General features: G+C 36.8%; 1 protein-coding gene across 12 annotated transcripts in view; it reads left to right on the top strand.

The window, feature by feature from the left end:
* The window catches only part of LOC128694259 (inositol-tetrakisphosphate 1-kinase), a 64,817-nt gene that overhangs the window by 37,157 nt on the left and 13,665 nt on the right, over positions 1–13,995 (top strand). For 10 of the 12 annotated variants that reach the window (XM_053784293.2, XM_053784286.2, XM_053784294.2 and 7 more), the window contains exons 8-11: positions 1,319–1,478; positions 3,623–3,655; positions 8,922–9,051; positions 11,949–12,058. In XM_053784293.2, the coding sequence (XP_053640268.1) occupies positions 1,319–1,478; positions 3,623–3,655; positions 8,922–9,051; positions 11,949–12,058 (433 nt within the window). The remainder of the gene's footprint in view (positions 1–1,318; positions 1,479–3,622; positions 3,656–8,921; positions 9,052–11,948; positions 12,059–13,995) is intronic. The other 2 variants (XM_053784284.2, XM_053784285.2) reach the window with 2 other exon arrangements.

Here is a 13,995-nt window from a genome sequence, read left to right as displayed (position 1 = left end):
ATACGTATTTGGGAGTGGACGTGTCAGCGGATGGGTCTATGAAAGGTGAGGTAAATCATAGAATTGACGAGGGGAAAAAGGTAAGTGATGCACTGAGGAGTTTGTGGAGACAAAGAACTTTATCCATGTTAGCAAAGTGGGAAATATACAAGAGTATAGTTATACCAATGCTCTTATATGGGTGTGAGGCATGGGTTGTAAATGTTGCAACAAGGAGAAGGCTGGAGGCAGTGGAGACGTTATGTCTGAGGGCAATGTGTGGTGTAAATATAATGCAGAGAATTCATAGTTTGGAAATTAGGAGGAGGTGTGAGATTACTAAAACTATTATCCAGAGGGCTGATGAGGGGTTCTTGAGGTGGTTTGGAAATGTAGAGAGGATGAAACGAAGTAGAATGACTTCAATAGTGTATAGATCTGTAATGGAGGGAAGGCAGGGTAGGGGTTGGCCTAGGAAAGGTTGGAGGGAGGGAGGTAAAGGAGGTTTTGTGTCGAGGGGCTTGAACTTCCAGCAAGCATGCTTGAGTGTGTTAGATAGGAGCGAATGGAGTCAAATGGTTTTTAGGACTTGACGTGCTGTTGGAGTGTGAGCAAGGTAACTTTTATGAAGGGATTCAGGGAAACCGGCAGGCCAGACTTGATACCTGGAGATGGGAAGTACAGTGCCAGCACTCTGAAGGAAGGGTGCTAATGTTGCAGTTTTATAACTGTAGTGTAAGTATGCCTCTGGCAAGACAGAGATGGAGTGAATGATAATGAATGTTTTTCTTTTTTGGACCACCCTACCTTGGTGGGAAATAGCAGATTTTTTTTTTTTTTTTCAACAAGTCGGCCGTCTCCCACCGAGGCAGGGTGACCCAAAAAAGAAAGAAAATCCCCAAAAAGAAAATACTTTCATCATCATTCAACACTTTCACCACACTCACACATTATCACTGCTTTTGCAGAGGTGCTCAGAATACAACAGTTTAGAAGCATATACGTATAAAGATACACAACATATCCCTCCAAACTGCCAATATCCCAAACCCCTCCTTTAAAGTGCAGGCATTGTACTTCCCATTTCCAGATGTGTTAATAAAAAAAAATAATATTGTTCTTAGTTTGAGTTTGCCCAAAATGCTTTACATAATTGTAGGCTTTTCCATGTATTGAACAAACACTTTTCATCTATCTCTGCAACACTAATGTGTCATCTTGGAAAACAATTATTACTGAATGTATATATCTTTATTGGTGGTTTCAACATGGGGATGCAAGGGGAGCTGAAGTCCTCCCCATATTTTCCGATTTTTTAATATATAACATTTTCTTTCAGATGGCTGTAGTATTTAATGAAAGTGGGATTTCTGAGTGCACACTTCCCTGTGTTGCACAGTCATTCATTAACCACGGAGCAATTCTTTACAAGCTTTTTGTCTTGGGACCTGTGTGGTTTGTTATTGTGCGACCATCACTCAAGAACTTCTATGCTGGAGGTATCAGATTTTTCTTTGCATTGTTTAATTAAGTAGGTAATTTTTTTTTTGAAGGTATCAGAATAAGAAATTGATAAATATTAGATTTTGAATAATGTATAGACACTTTTTATGTAATTTTATTCATTAGTTTTGTCTTGACTTTGCTATAACATTAAATTTTATGTTTATATTAAACGTATACATTACTGACAAGTTGATCAATAAGATGCATGTTCAATATCTGGCTATCTTTGTTGCAAAAAATATTTTGCCTGTGCAACAGGCTTTTTTTCAACTCAAATACAAGTGATCTTTCTAGATTTAAGCTAAGTGACAGAACGCCTTACAGTTACCTCTACACATCTTCAGTATAGAAGTTACCACAGTATTTGACTGAAGAAGACTGTTGTGCAGGCACAACATTTCAGCAGTAGTAAAGATACCCATGTATTGCACATGTCTCATTCACAATTATTTTATTTCTGTTAAGTGTAGCATGCCATATAGTGTACTGTATATGGCTGTGCAGTGTTGTTCTTTGTCTCTTAGATAGAGTTTATATGTGTAAAATTGATCTCTCCACTCCTGCCTTAACAAAATATTTGTATTGCTAAAGAGGTTTGCTGGGTTTTTCAGAGAAGCAGATTTACTCATAAACATGGGTACTGTATCTATTTAACCCTTTGAGGGTCGAACCCCTGATCTAAAACTTGCTCTCGGGGGCGATTTTCCCACTTTGAGCTCTGTTTTCAGCAAGTTCCATTGTTTCAGTTAACCAAACTCACAGCTGTTTTGCTAGTATTCCTTTTATTCTATGCTTAAGTACAAGAAACTGCCCATTTACCTATTTCAACTACCCAGTGAAGTGATCAGAAATTGGTAATTTGGCCAATTTCACACAAAATTAAACAATTTCCAATTTAAAAATAGGGTCCAGAATAAACAGTGTAGATGTTCTTGGCACTAAAAAAATAATTTCCTCTGTTCATTAGTTACATCCCCAGGCCTCTCTTATATTATTCTTTCTTTCCATTTTGAATTTTTATTTACACAAAAAATAAATATTTACTGTTATGCAGATTACTGCATTATTGTAATAATTGTATTAATAATGTCAGTGCATTCCAAAATGCGTATTAGATTGGGAAGTTCGACACATATATTCGTAAAAATCAAACATATCTGCTGTTTTTGAGCTCAAGTTCAAGCTATTCTCAGTCCAGAAACCAATCAAAATCATCTTTATTTCTGTAATATATCTTCTGTTGTAATGAATGAGACCAAGAAACCAAGAATACAACCATAAAGATCATAGGAAAATACACTGCAAAGTTGCTTTTTAAACCAAAAACATGGTTGCAGTGTTTTTCCCATTGTGCACTGCTTGCTGCAGGATTTTTATTATATGGTGCACACTTACCGTACAGATCCATTCTCTCATATCTAGGACCAAATTTATCGCTCATAGCTTATATGGGTGAGCTGAGCTCATGGCATAGAACTATGGGACCGACCCTGGCTTCAAAGCAGTAGAACTACGGGACCAATTCCGAAAGGGTTAAAACAATTGAATGTTTATTGTGCTGTGTGCATACTGCATTTTTTTTTTCTGTTATCTTTACTCAGCAGCACTTTGTAGAATACCTAGTGTCAATTCAAGTTATTTTTCTGACTTGTCTTCTTCATCTTGAAGATTGTTCTTTTTGATCATGTACAGTGGACCCCCGCATAACGATTACCTCCGAATGCGACCAATTATGTAAGTGTATTTATGTAAGTGCGTTTGTACGTGTATGTTTGGGGGTCTGAAATGGACTAATCTACTTCACAATATTTCTTATGGGAACAAATTCGGTCAGTACTGGCACCTGAACATACTTCTGGAGTGAAAAAATATCGTTAACCGGGGGTCCACTGTATTTTGTATATTTAATTAGCATTTAATTTTATCTAGTTTTAATTATGGTTTTAGATTTTTATTGATTTCAACAACTTAATTATTTAAGAAAAAGTCACATATTGTTTTTTATTTGGTTTCCAGTAAAGATTTACATCCCAAATATTGCATGATTATGTTTATGTGCTCCTGTTGTGATAATTTATCTGTAAATATTATTATCCTTATTATGATTTGATTACTATACCTATTATTTTCTTTTCAGTTGATGGTTGCTTTGATATTAACAAGCTTGCAGGTACATAATATACACTCTATTATAATATTGTACTGTAGACTTGGGGTATTATAATATTGTACTGTAGACTTGGGGTATTCCACATTCATTAGGTATAGTGAGCAGATGTGTAATATAGCACTGGGTCTTGCTTGATGCTTAGTTGATTATTTTTACTTGAGGAACTTATCAGGTTTCCTCTTGAAGACAGCACAAAGAGAGGGTGTTGAAAAGTCTAGGCCCCTCTTTTTTATTGGAGGTACTTTGCATCATCTCTCATTTGGAGTGATTTCAGTATGCAGATTTGAAATCAGTGCTTCCAGATTTTTCCAAGTGTAAATTATGATGTATTTTTCTTGCCTATTTTTCAAGGAGTATAGTTCAAGGGGCTTCCAGTGTTTCCAGTAGTTCAAATACTTCACTGAATTTATTCAGGCACTAAAGGTTCTCTGAACATTTTTCATCTCTGTAATCTCTCCTGTCCTGAAGGGGGCCATTTGCATCCAGCAGCATTCCAGCCTAGGAGAGCAAGTGACTTGAAGAGAATCATCATTGGCTTGACATCTCTTGTTTTCAGTGTTCAAGTTATCCAGCCTATCATTTTCCTTGTGGTTGCAATAGTAACAGTGTTGCGATCCTTGAGTGTGATATCCTCTGTCATTGTTACTTGAAGTCTCACATATTGAACTTCAGTCTTAATTTCCTCAGTTCTTCCAAAGTGAAGAAAATGAAATTTGTTCTCTTTAAACATCAATTTGTTGTCTCTGGCTTGCTGGAAGACTTTATATTTACATGAAGGTTTGCTGTGTCCTCAGCAGATGACACTTGTAAATTTTAGTGTCATCAGCAAAGAATGATATAGCACTGTGATTTATGTCCTGCTTACATTAGATATAAGAATGAGAAACTTGGGTGAAATATTGTGCCTTCAACTACTTTTTACTGTGGCAGCCTCTATTTCACTATTACTCTGAGGTCTGTTTGTTAAGATGTTAAAAAAATCTATCTGTCCTCTTTTCCAGTTATTCCTTTTGGACACATTTCATATGCTATTACACCATGGTCACACCTGTAAAACTAATTAATAAATTGAAAGTACACTAAAGTATACATATTCAGTATTATCTTGAATTTTTGATCAGAAAAACCTCCAAAAAAATTATGGTGGCAACAATCTCTACTAATAATCATGGTTTCTACTGATTCCTCTATTACAACTCAACATAGTGAAAATACTGTACTGATGGATGCAATTATGCAAGTTCTTTATTTTTAACCGATTTTGGTGATAAGTATAGCTAAAATTAAATTTTAATCAATATATTTATCACACCTTAAGGTTGAGAATATAAAGTGCCCTCCTTTTTAGCACTGTAGTCTGCCTAACAGCATGATAGCACTTAGTACAGCATAGTATTAATGGGGACTTGGTGACCCCCAGAAAGAGAGGAAAGCAGAGAGGGGAGTGAGGAGAAGGGGAGGAGAGGGAGAGAGGGAGGACAAAAGCTTCTCTTGTCCATGATAGAGGCCACTGATCTAGCCAACCCGAGCCAGTAATAAGTGAACATATTGTAATTAATTAATGTTACTTTTTCTTTGTAATTCTTAAATTTTCTCACATTCAGCTGTATAAAGTGTAGGATAGCACTCTCTTAGATCATTGTAATAATGTTGGTAGAATTACCGACAATATGTAAAGTAAAAGGACACAAGTGCAACTAATGTGACATTTTATTGTGGCAACATTTCGCTCTCCAGGAGCTCCTGGAGAGCGAAATGTTGCCACAATAAAATGTCACATTAGTTGCACTTGTGTCCTTTTACTTTACTCTTTGATCATGTTGTTGATGTAAAAACAAGCTTTTGCATGCTTGGGTTGCTGAGTACAGTATTGTACATTTATAAACCCCCCTCAGTTTCAGCAGCATCATCAGCTTTGAGCATGAGACTGACGAGTCATTCCTGGTTATATTTTATTATCCAAGAAATTGGATATAACTTCACTTTTTTGAGTGATGATGAATTCAAAATGGAGGGCAAGTGTAATACAGGAGAGGCTTCAAGATGTGATTAATGAACAGCAGAAATATTACTTTAGAGCATTTAATAATACCTATAATTCTTCTTTCAACAAACCGGCCGTATCCCACCGAGGCAGGGTGGCCCAAAAAGAAAAACAAAAGTTTCTCTTTTTAAATTTAGTAATTTATACAGGAGAAGGGGTTACTAGCCCCTTGCTCCCGGCATTTTTGTCGCCTCTTACAACACGCATGGCTTATGGAGGAAGAATTCTGCTCCACTTTTCCATGGAGATAAGAGGAAATAAACAAGAACAAGAACTAGAAAGAAAATAACAGAAAACCCAGAGGGGTGTGTATATATATGCTTATACATGTATGTGTAGTGTGACCTAAGTGTAAGTAGAAGTAGCAAGACACACCTGAAATCTTGAATGTTTATGAGACAGAAAAAAAGGACACCAGCAATCCTACCATCATGTAAAACAATTACAGGCTTTCGTTTTACACTCACTTGGTAGGACGGTAGTACCTCCCTGGGTGGTTGCTGTCTACCAACCTACTACCTAGGAATACCTATAATAGTTTTACTAAATAAGTTCCATGTTTGACTCTTAAATTATTGCTATTCTTTGCTCAATTCTTAGTACAACACAATTACACACACAAACACACTTATAGACATGGCACTATAGAGCTGCACTATATGCATGTGTGAAGTATGACCATTCTTTTCCTGATTGCTTTCTAAATGAATAACTCATTTTTAAATTGAAAATTCACGAACACAACTTGTTTGTATGTTGGGGACATTCTGCATTTGCCATGTTGGTTATTTGAAGGTTGGTTGTAAAAAGTTACTGTAGTCTAATTCAGCATTTTGTCCTTTGACTTCAGTGATGAGTATTCTTTTAAAATAGGATCAGATGCCTCGGTGGGAGACGGCCGACTTGTTGAAAAAAAAAAAAAATCATATTTACACTATTGCACAATGGATGTTTAACTAGTGTAATCATTTTCCTTTCAATATCCCAAGTCTGCCCAGTTGCAATATTTATATCAAATCATTTTTATACTTCCAGTATGTTTAATTAAAACTTAGTGCTAATTCTGACAGCATTTGTGATCTTGATTAATGGTACTTGTTGCTCAAGTCATATTTTTATTTATAATAATAATAATAATAATAATAATAATAATAATAATAATAATAATAATAATAAATAAATAAGTATAAAAATGCTTTGTGGATTTTATTTATATATTTATTTGTTTATTTATTATTTATTAAGTTCATTCTGTATTATGTATATTTTTTCATATTTTTAATTTAGTATGAATTACAAGCAATATATAATTTTTCAGTACAGTAATGTGAATAAAAAGAAAGATAAATTATTAATGTATGTATTATGTATAACAAAGTATTGGCAGTTTGGAGGGACATCTAAATTGTCATATCTGAGTGCCTCTGCAAGGACAGTGATTATGTATGAGTGATGATGAAAGTTTTTTCTTCGTATTTGGGTCACCCTGCCTCGGTTGGAAACAGGCGATGTTTTAAAAAAAAAAATTCGACTTCAACATTTTGCAAAAAAGTAAAAGTTAGTGAGATTTAAGTTATAAATAAAGATAACCAAGTTCTCACACATTCTGTTTTGATTGCTACTTCAATACCCTGGTGCGATGTCTCTTATCTTCCCACCTCTCATAAAATCCCACCTATAATGTAGATTCTTATCTGTTTTTTTGACTGTTGACCTCCTGCACCAGATTTGTTCCTGTCCTCAGTACTGTAATTTACTCCATCTTTTTTAATCAGTAATGGTGATAATGACAGCATTTTTTCTTTATAATCTAGTGACAGTTCTGAATATCACATCAGCTTATTATATTTCTAATGAATATAACAATTGAAAAGAGAGACTGTTTCAGCACTTGATAAGTTCCATTATCTATCTTTTTAATGACTTTATTAAAATTCAGCAATACTTTTGTACATAGTTTTAATCCTATTTATAATGCTGTATTTATTGGCTTTAAAAAGTATAGTAAATTTGATAGTTTCACCAATCCAGTTGCCTCTGATGGGGCACCAAGTTGCTCATTTACACACATTATTGTGATTTTTGTGTGAACAAAAATCACAGTAATATTTGTACTTCATAACTTTATAATATCTGAGGAATTAACCTTGTCTGTGCTTCCTTCCAGGCACGTGAAAAAGAAAAAAAAATTGATTTGTAACATTTAGTATTCATTGATCCTTGTGTATCTGTAATCTTGCAGAGTATTTGTCTTCAGTTTTGTTTGTAACTTAAAGAAGGGTGCCTTGATTCTGGTGAAGGATTCTTGATCCAAGGAATTGCAGCTAGTCTCACCTTCCCTGGATCAAATCTGACTACCTCCCATTACCCAGGCACTGTATGACCTCCCTATAAATTTAATACTTCCTCATGATTATAATAGAATAATACTTTCCATTTCCTTTTAAAGCATTTTTTATATCTCTGTTAAGGGCACAAGATTTTCTAAATATTTTTATGTTAATGTGTGTTTGCTCATTTATGATCCTTTTCTGCTTAACCCAATAGAGGCAGTTTGACTCTTATAATTTTGGGGATTAAATAATATACATCATTGTGAAAGTGTCAGCATAGTAAATTTTAATTATTTTTAATTACTGTGTAATTAAATTGTGTGTTTATTTTAAGGCTTAATTTACTGTTTCCTTTGTGAACTCAAATAGATGACTGAGTGATGTTTATAAATCCTAGCTATATCTTTTGTGCCTTTCAAGATAGCAGTCCAGTTGGACTTGATCACCTGTGGTCACTACTGTGGGGAAAGTGAAAGTGGGTATGCCTTGTTCCATTGGTGATTCTTCTTTCTGGACACCTACACCAATAGTACATACTACTATTGGTGTAGGTATCCAACAATAATGGTACTATTGGTAGATACCAATAGTAGTACTATTGGTGCCAATATTACCATTTTTTCTCTCTGTTTTGTCTTACTGTGCATGAACATGCAGGTGAGGAAAAAAAAGGACTGTGGAAATACCTTTGTTGCCAGATCAATGTAACAGTGGAGAAAATAGAGTAGTAGATGAGTAAAAAATCATTAATGGATGAATGGTTACACATTTTACAATGCTCACAATAGTGTTTTCACAGGCTAAGAGACCAGCTAGTTTACCACCTAGTAATAAAACCAATTTGTGTTTTGATAGACAATGTTTCTAAAGCACTTTTGTGTTCTTGAAGTAGAGCAGGAAACAGTGCACTTCAACTCCAATAATGTGTCCAAAGCGGATTCTCAGTCTCCGCTCACTCAGCTTGATCCCGGCGACAAGAAGGAAGATTTACCGAAAGCTGATCCAGCAGTATTCAATAGGTATAGTATAATTGATCTTCTTATCATAAGAAACAATACTCTTTTGCTTTTCTCCATCCTTATGTACTCTCAGCAAACAGGGTTTAGTTTCATTGTAGATCCTGCACGTACAGTAAAGTACCTTCATTTTGATTAATGCACAGTACAGTATATAATCTCCTACACGTTCTTACAGAGTTATAGGTATCTATGTATACATTGTGCCAGACCTCACTGTCCATACAGCTGTTTTATGTTATGAGGAAGAGACTTAGAGTAGTATATAGAAAGAGTAATAATGTTAAATATATGATGCTGGAAATGGGAAGTACAATGCCTGCACTCTAAAGGAGGGGTTCGGGATATTGGCAGTTTGGAGGGATATGTTGTGTATCTTTATATGTATATGCTTCTAAACTGTTGTGTTCTGAGCACCTCTGCAAAAACAGTGATTATGTGTGAGTGTGGTGAAAATGTTAAATGATGATGAAAGTATTTTCTTTTTGGGGATTTTCTTTCTTTTTGGGTCACCCTGCCTCGGTGGGAGACGGCCGACTTGTTAAAAAAAAAAAAAATGATGTTGCTATGTTATACAGGCAGGCCCTGCTTTACAGTGCTTTGCTAATACAGCGGGTTTTCAATTACACCCATCCTTCATTTATTCAGACTTTCTACAAAAAATATTTTCACCAATCACTGTAAGCTAAGGATGAAAATATTTTAAGGTAAGTAGTGTGTTATAGGTAGTAGGTTGGTAGACAGCAACCGCCCAGGGAGGTACTACCGTCCTGCCAAGTGAGTGTAAAATGAAAGCCTGTAATTGTTTTACATGATGGTAGGATTGCTGGTGTCCTTTTTTCTGTCTCATGAACATGCAAGATTTCAGGTACGTCTTGCTACTTCTACTTACACTTAGGTCACACTACACATACATGTACAAGCACATATATACGCACCCCTCTGGGTTTTCTTCTATTTTCTTTCTAGTTCTTATTCTTGTTTATTTCCTCTTATCTCCATGGGGAAGTGGAACAGAATTCTTCCTCCGTAAGCCATGCGTGTTGTAAGAGGCGACTAAAATGCCGGGAGCAAGGGGCTAGTAACCTCTTCTCCTGTATATATTACTAAATGTAAAAGGAGAAACTTTTGTTTTTCCTTTTGGGCCACCCCACCTCGGTGGGATACGGCCGGTGTGTTGAAAGAAAGAAAGAAGAAGTAGTGTGTGTATTGTATATGCATTTCTTAGGCCTAGCTCTGTTGCTCACTTTATATATGATAGTCTGAACATGTTATCAGGCTTTTATATATGTACATTTGAAAGTGAAAAAAGGCTGTTTCACTTTACAGCAATTTTTGCTTTACAGCAGTAGCCTGGAACCTAACCTGCTGTATAAGTGAAGCCTACCTGTATATATTCAGATAAAACTTAGGCCTCCCACAGGTGGGGCGTAACTTTGGTATAAATATCTGTTACACTGCAAATGCACCCTCTTACCTTGGAGGATGTTATGTATTTGGAAACTTTATTGCTTGTATTAATAATGTGTAATTCATTGTTTTCATTACTTATGGTTTTGTGCCATGGGCTGTCTTCCCATCACTACAGTTGATTTTACATTTGTTATCCACACATGTACTTTTAAAAATTTTGATGTACTACAATACTGTATGCAGTATGACACTATGCATGGTATTGATTTGAGTTGATAACACATTTGGCATCAGTCTGAAAACAAGTACAGTAGGGCCCCACTTTATGATGTTTCACCTTGCAACGTTCCACTAATACAGACATTTCAAATTATGACCAAAACTCTCTATATGGCTCCCCCACCTGACTTTCTAATACGGTCACCACGGGCCACCCGACTTGTTTACATTCTCCGTGAGCACAACTTTCCATTATGTCTGGAAACTTTCCAAAATTTCAAGTGTTTGAAAGTTATTTCATATTTTATATATACTCTGATAATTATACTTATGTGTACCTGTACCTAAATAAACTTACACCCTGTGCTGGAGTGCAGGTACATCTTAAAATCACTAAGACTATTTTATTAGTCTTGAAAATTATTCCTTTTGTATGCCTTCATTCATAGTGTTATTCCTTCTAAAAATGGTATGTTTCATGAGAATGGGAGTTTTGCTCTTTATTTATTCTACTTTACCAATGTGAAGACAACTTATACACAATGTAAGGTGTTTGTATTATGGTATTAAATTCACAGACATGGAAATAAACGTGTATTATCCAAAACCAGATGTGTTCACTTGTTTGTTTACATACTCTGTGGCTCTGTTCTCTCATTTACTCATTCTCTCTCACTTGTTCATTCGTTTTTATCTTGTTTACTCACCCCTCACCCTACACTAAGACTAACAAATACGTATTTTAAGGTAAGTAATGAGTGTACTGTATAGGCATTTTATTGCTCTAGGGTGTTTTAAATGTTGTAGTATATTATGTGTGAGTGGGTTGGCCAGGGCTACCATACCTCCCACACCTGACTTCTTATAATAAATACTACTTACCTCTCACCCTACATCAAGACTACAAATATTTTGAGGTAAGTAATGAGTGTACTGTGTGTGTAGTTTAATTTTTATTGTTTTTTAATGCCTAGTTCTATTGCTAACTTAATATATGTTAGTGTAAACTTGTTATCTGGCATTTATATGCATTTATAAGTGGAAAAAATGGTGTTCTGCTTTCCAGCAGTAGCCTGGACCCTAACCTGCCATATAAGTTAGGCCCTACTGTACTGTGTTTTCAGTTTAATGGAGAGTCATTATTTCTAGACAGTGCCCCAGAAATGCTCAATTTTATCTCTTACATCATGAATAATTGATAGATATTGAATGTTGTACATATTTTCATGCTATAAATTAGAAAACCTCTCTCATAATTGTTTCTACAGGATTGTAACAAATCTTCGTGATGCACTGAATATGGATCTTCTTGGTATTGATGTTGTGATTGATAGCTGCACTGGAAAATATGGCATCATTGATGTTAATGCATTTCCTAGTAAGTGCATAGATTTTTTTATTTTTTTAATATCTTGGAAGTATTTGGTAAATGCTATTCAGATGGTAATTTTTCTGATTTTTTTTTAGCTTATTTTATTTGCTATGTTCCATGTTTCTGCTACAGCTCGGCATTTGTAAAACTTAAATTAGTTCATGTGTATCCCATTTGCAAGTGTGCACCTTAAGGTAAGCTATTGACCTCCTGTAAAAGTATGACAATAAACACTAATCTTGCATAGATCATAAGATATAGGTCTGTATAAGTGTACAAACAGTTAAGATGTGTAGTGGAGTGCTGAAGGTGCATGAGTGTTGTGGAGGGTTGTTGAGAGAGAGAGAGTGAGTGAGAGAGAGTGTGAGAATGAGTGAAAGTGAGAGTGTGTGAGAATGAGTGAGAGAGAGAGAGAGAGAGAGTGTGTGAGAATGAGTGAGAGAGTGTGAGAGTGAGTGTGTGTGTGTGTGTGTGTGTGTGTGTGTGTACTCACCTAGTTGTACTCACCTAGTTGAGGTTGCGGGGGTCAAGTCCGAGCTCCTGGCCCTGCCTCTTCACTGATCGCTACTAGGTCACTCTCCGTGAGCCGTGAGCTTTATTATACCTCTGCTTAAAGCTATGTATGGATCCTGCCTCCACTACATCGCTTCCCAAACTATTCCACTTACTGACTACTCTGTGGCTGAAGAAATACTTCCTAACATCCCTGTGATTCATCTGTGTCTTCAGCTTCCAACTGTGTCCCCTTGTTACTGTGTCCAATCTCTGGAACATCCTGTCTTTGTCCACCTTGTCAATTCCTCTCAGTATTTTGTATGTCGTTATCATGTCCCCCCTATCTCTCCTGTCCTCCAGTGTCGTCAGGTTGATTTCCCTTAACCTCTCCTCGTAGGACATACCTCTTAGCTCTGGGACTAGTCTTGTTGCAAACCTTTGCACTTTCTCTAGTTTCTTCACGTGCTTGGCTAGGTGTGGGTTCCAAACTGGTGCCGCATACTCCAATATGGGCCTAACGTACACGGTGTACAGGGTCCTGAATGATTCCTTATTAAGATGTCGGAATGCTGTTCTGAGGTTTGCTAGGCGCCCATATGCTGCAGCAGTTATTTGGTTGATGTGCGCTTCAGGAGATGTGCCTGGTGTTATACTCACCCCAAGATCTTTTTCCTTGAGTGAGGTTTGTAGTCTCTGACCCCCTAGACTGTACTCCGTCTGCGGCCTTCTTTGCCCTTCCCCAATCTTCATGACTTTGCACTTGGTGGGATTGAACTCCAGGAGCCAATTTCTGGACCAGGTCTGCAGCCTGTCCAGATCCCTTTGTAGTTCTGCCTGGTCTTCGATCGAGTAAATTCTTCTCATCAACTTCACGTCATCTGCAAACAGGGACACCTCAGAGTCTATTCCTTCCCTCATGTCGTTCACAAATACCAGAAACAGCACTGGTCCTAGGACTGACCCCTGCGGGACCCCGCTGGTCACATGTGCCCACTCTGACACCTCGCCACGTACCATGACTCGCTGCTGTCTTCCTGACAAGTATTTCCTGATCCATTGTAGTGCCTTCCCTGTTATCCCTGCTTGGTCCTCCAGTTTTTGCACCAATCTCTTGTGTGGAACTGTGTCAAACGCCTTCTTGCAGTCCAAGAAAATGCAATCCACCCACCCCTCTCTCTCTTGTCTTACTGCTGTCACCATGTCATAGAACTCATCACACACAGGTTTGTGACACAGGATTTCCCGTCCCTGAAACCATGTTGGCTGCTGTTGATGAGATCGTTCCTTTCTAGGTGTTCCACCACTCTTCTCCTGATAATCTTCTCCATGATTTTGCATACTATACATGTCAGTGACACTGGTCTGTAGTTTAATGCTTCATGCATGTGTGCATGCATGTGTGCATACATGTGTGTGTGCATGTGTGCATGCATGTGTGTGTGTGTGTG

This window comes from Cherax quadricarinatus, chromosome 43 (genome assembly GCF_038502225.1).
Source record: "Cherax quadricarinatus isolate ZL_2023a chromosome 43, ASM3850222v1, whole genome shotgun sequence".
Lineage (NCBI taxonomy): Eukaryota > Metazoa > Arthropoda > Malacostraca > Decapoda > Parastacidae > Cherax > Cherax quadricarinatus.
This window is presented reverse-complemented; position numbering and strand designations above follow the sequence as displayed.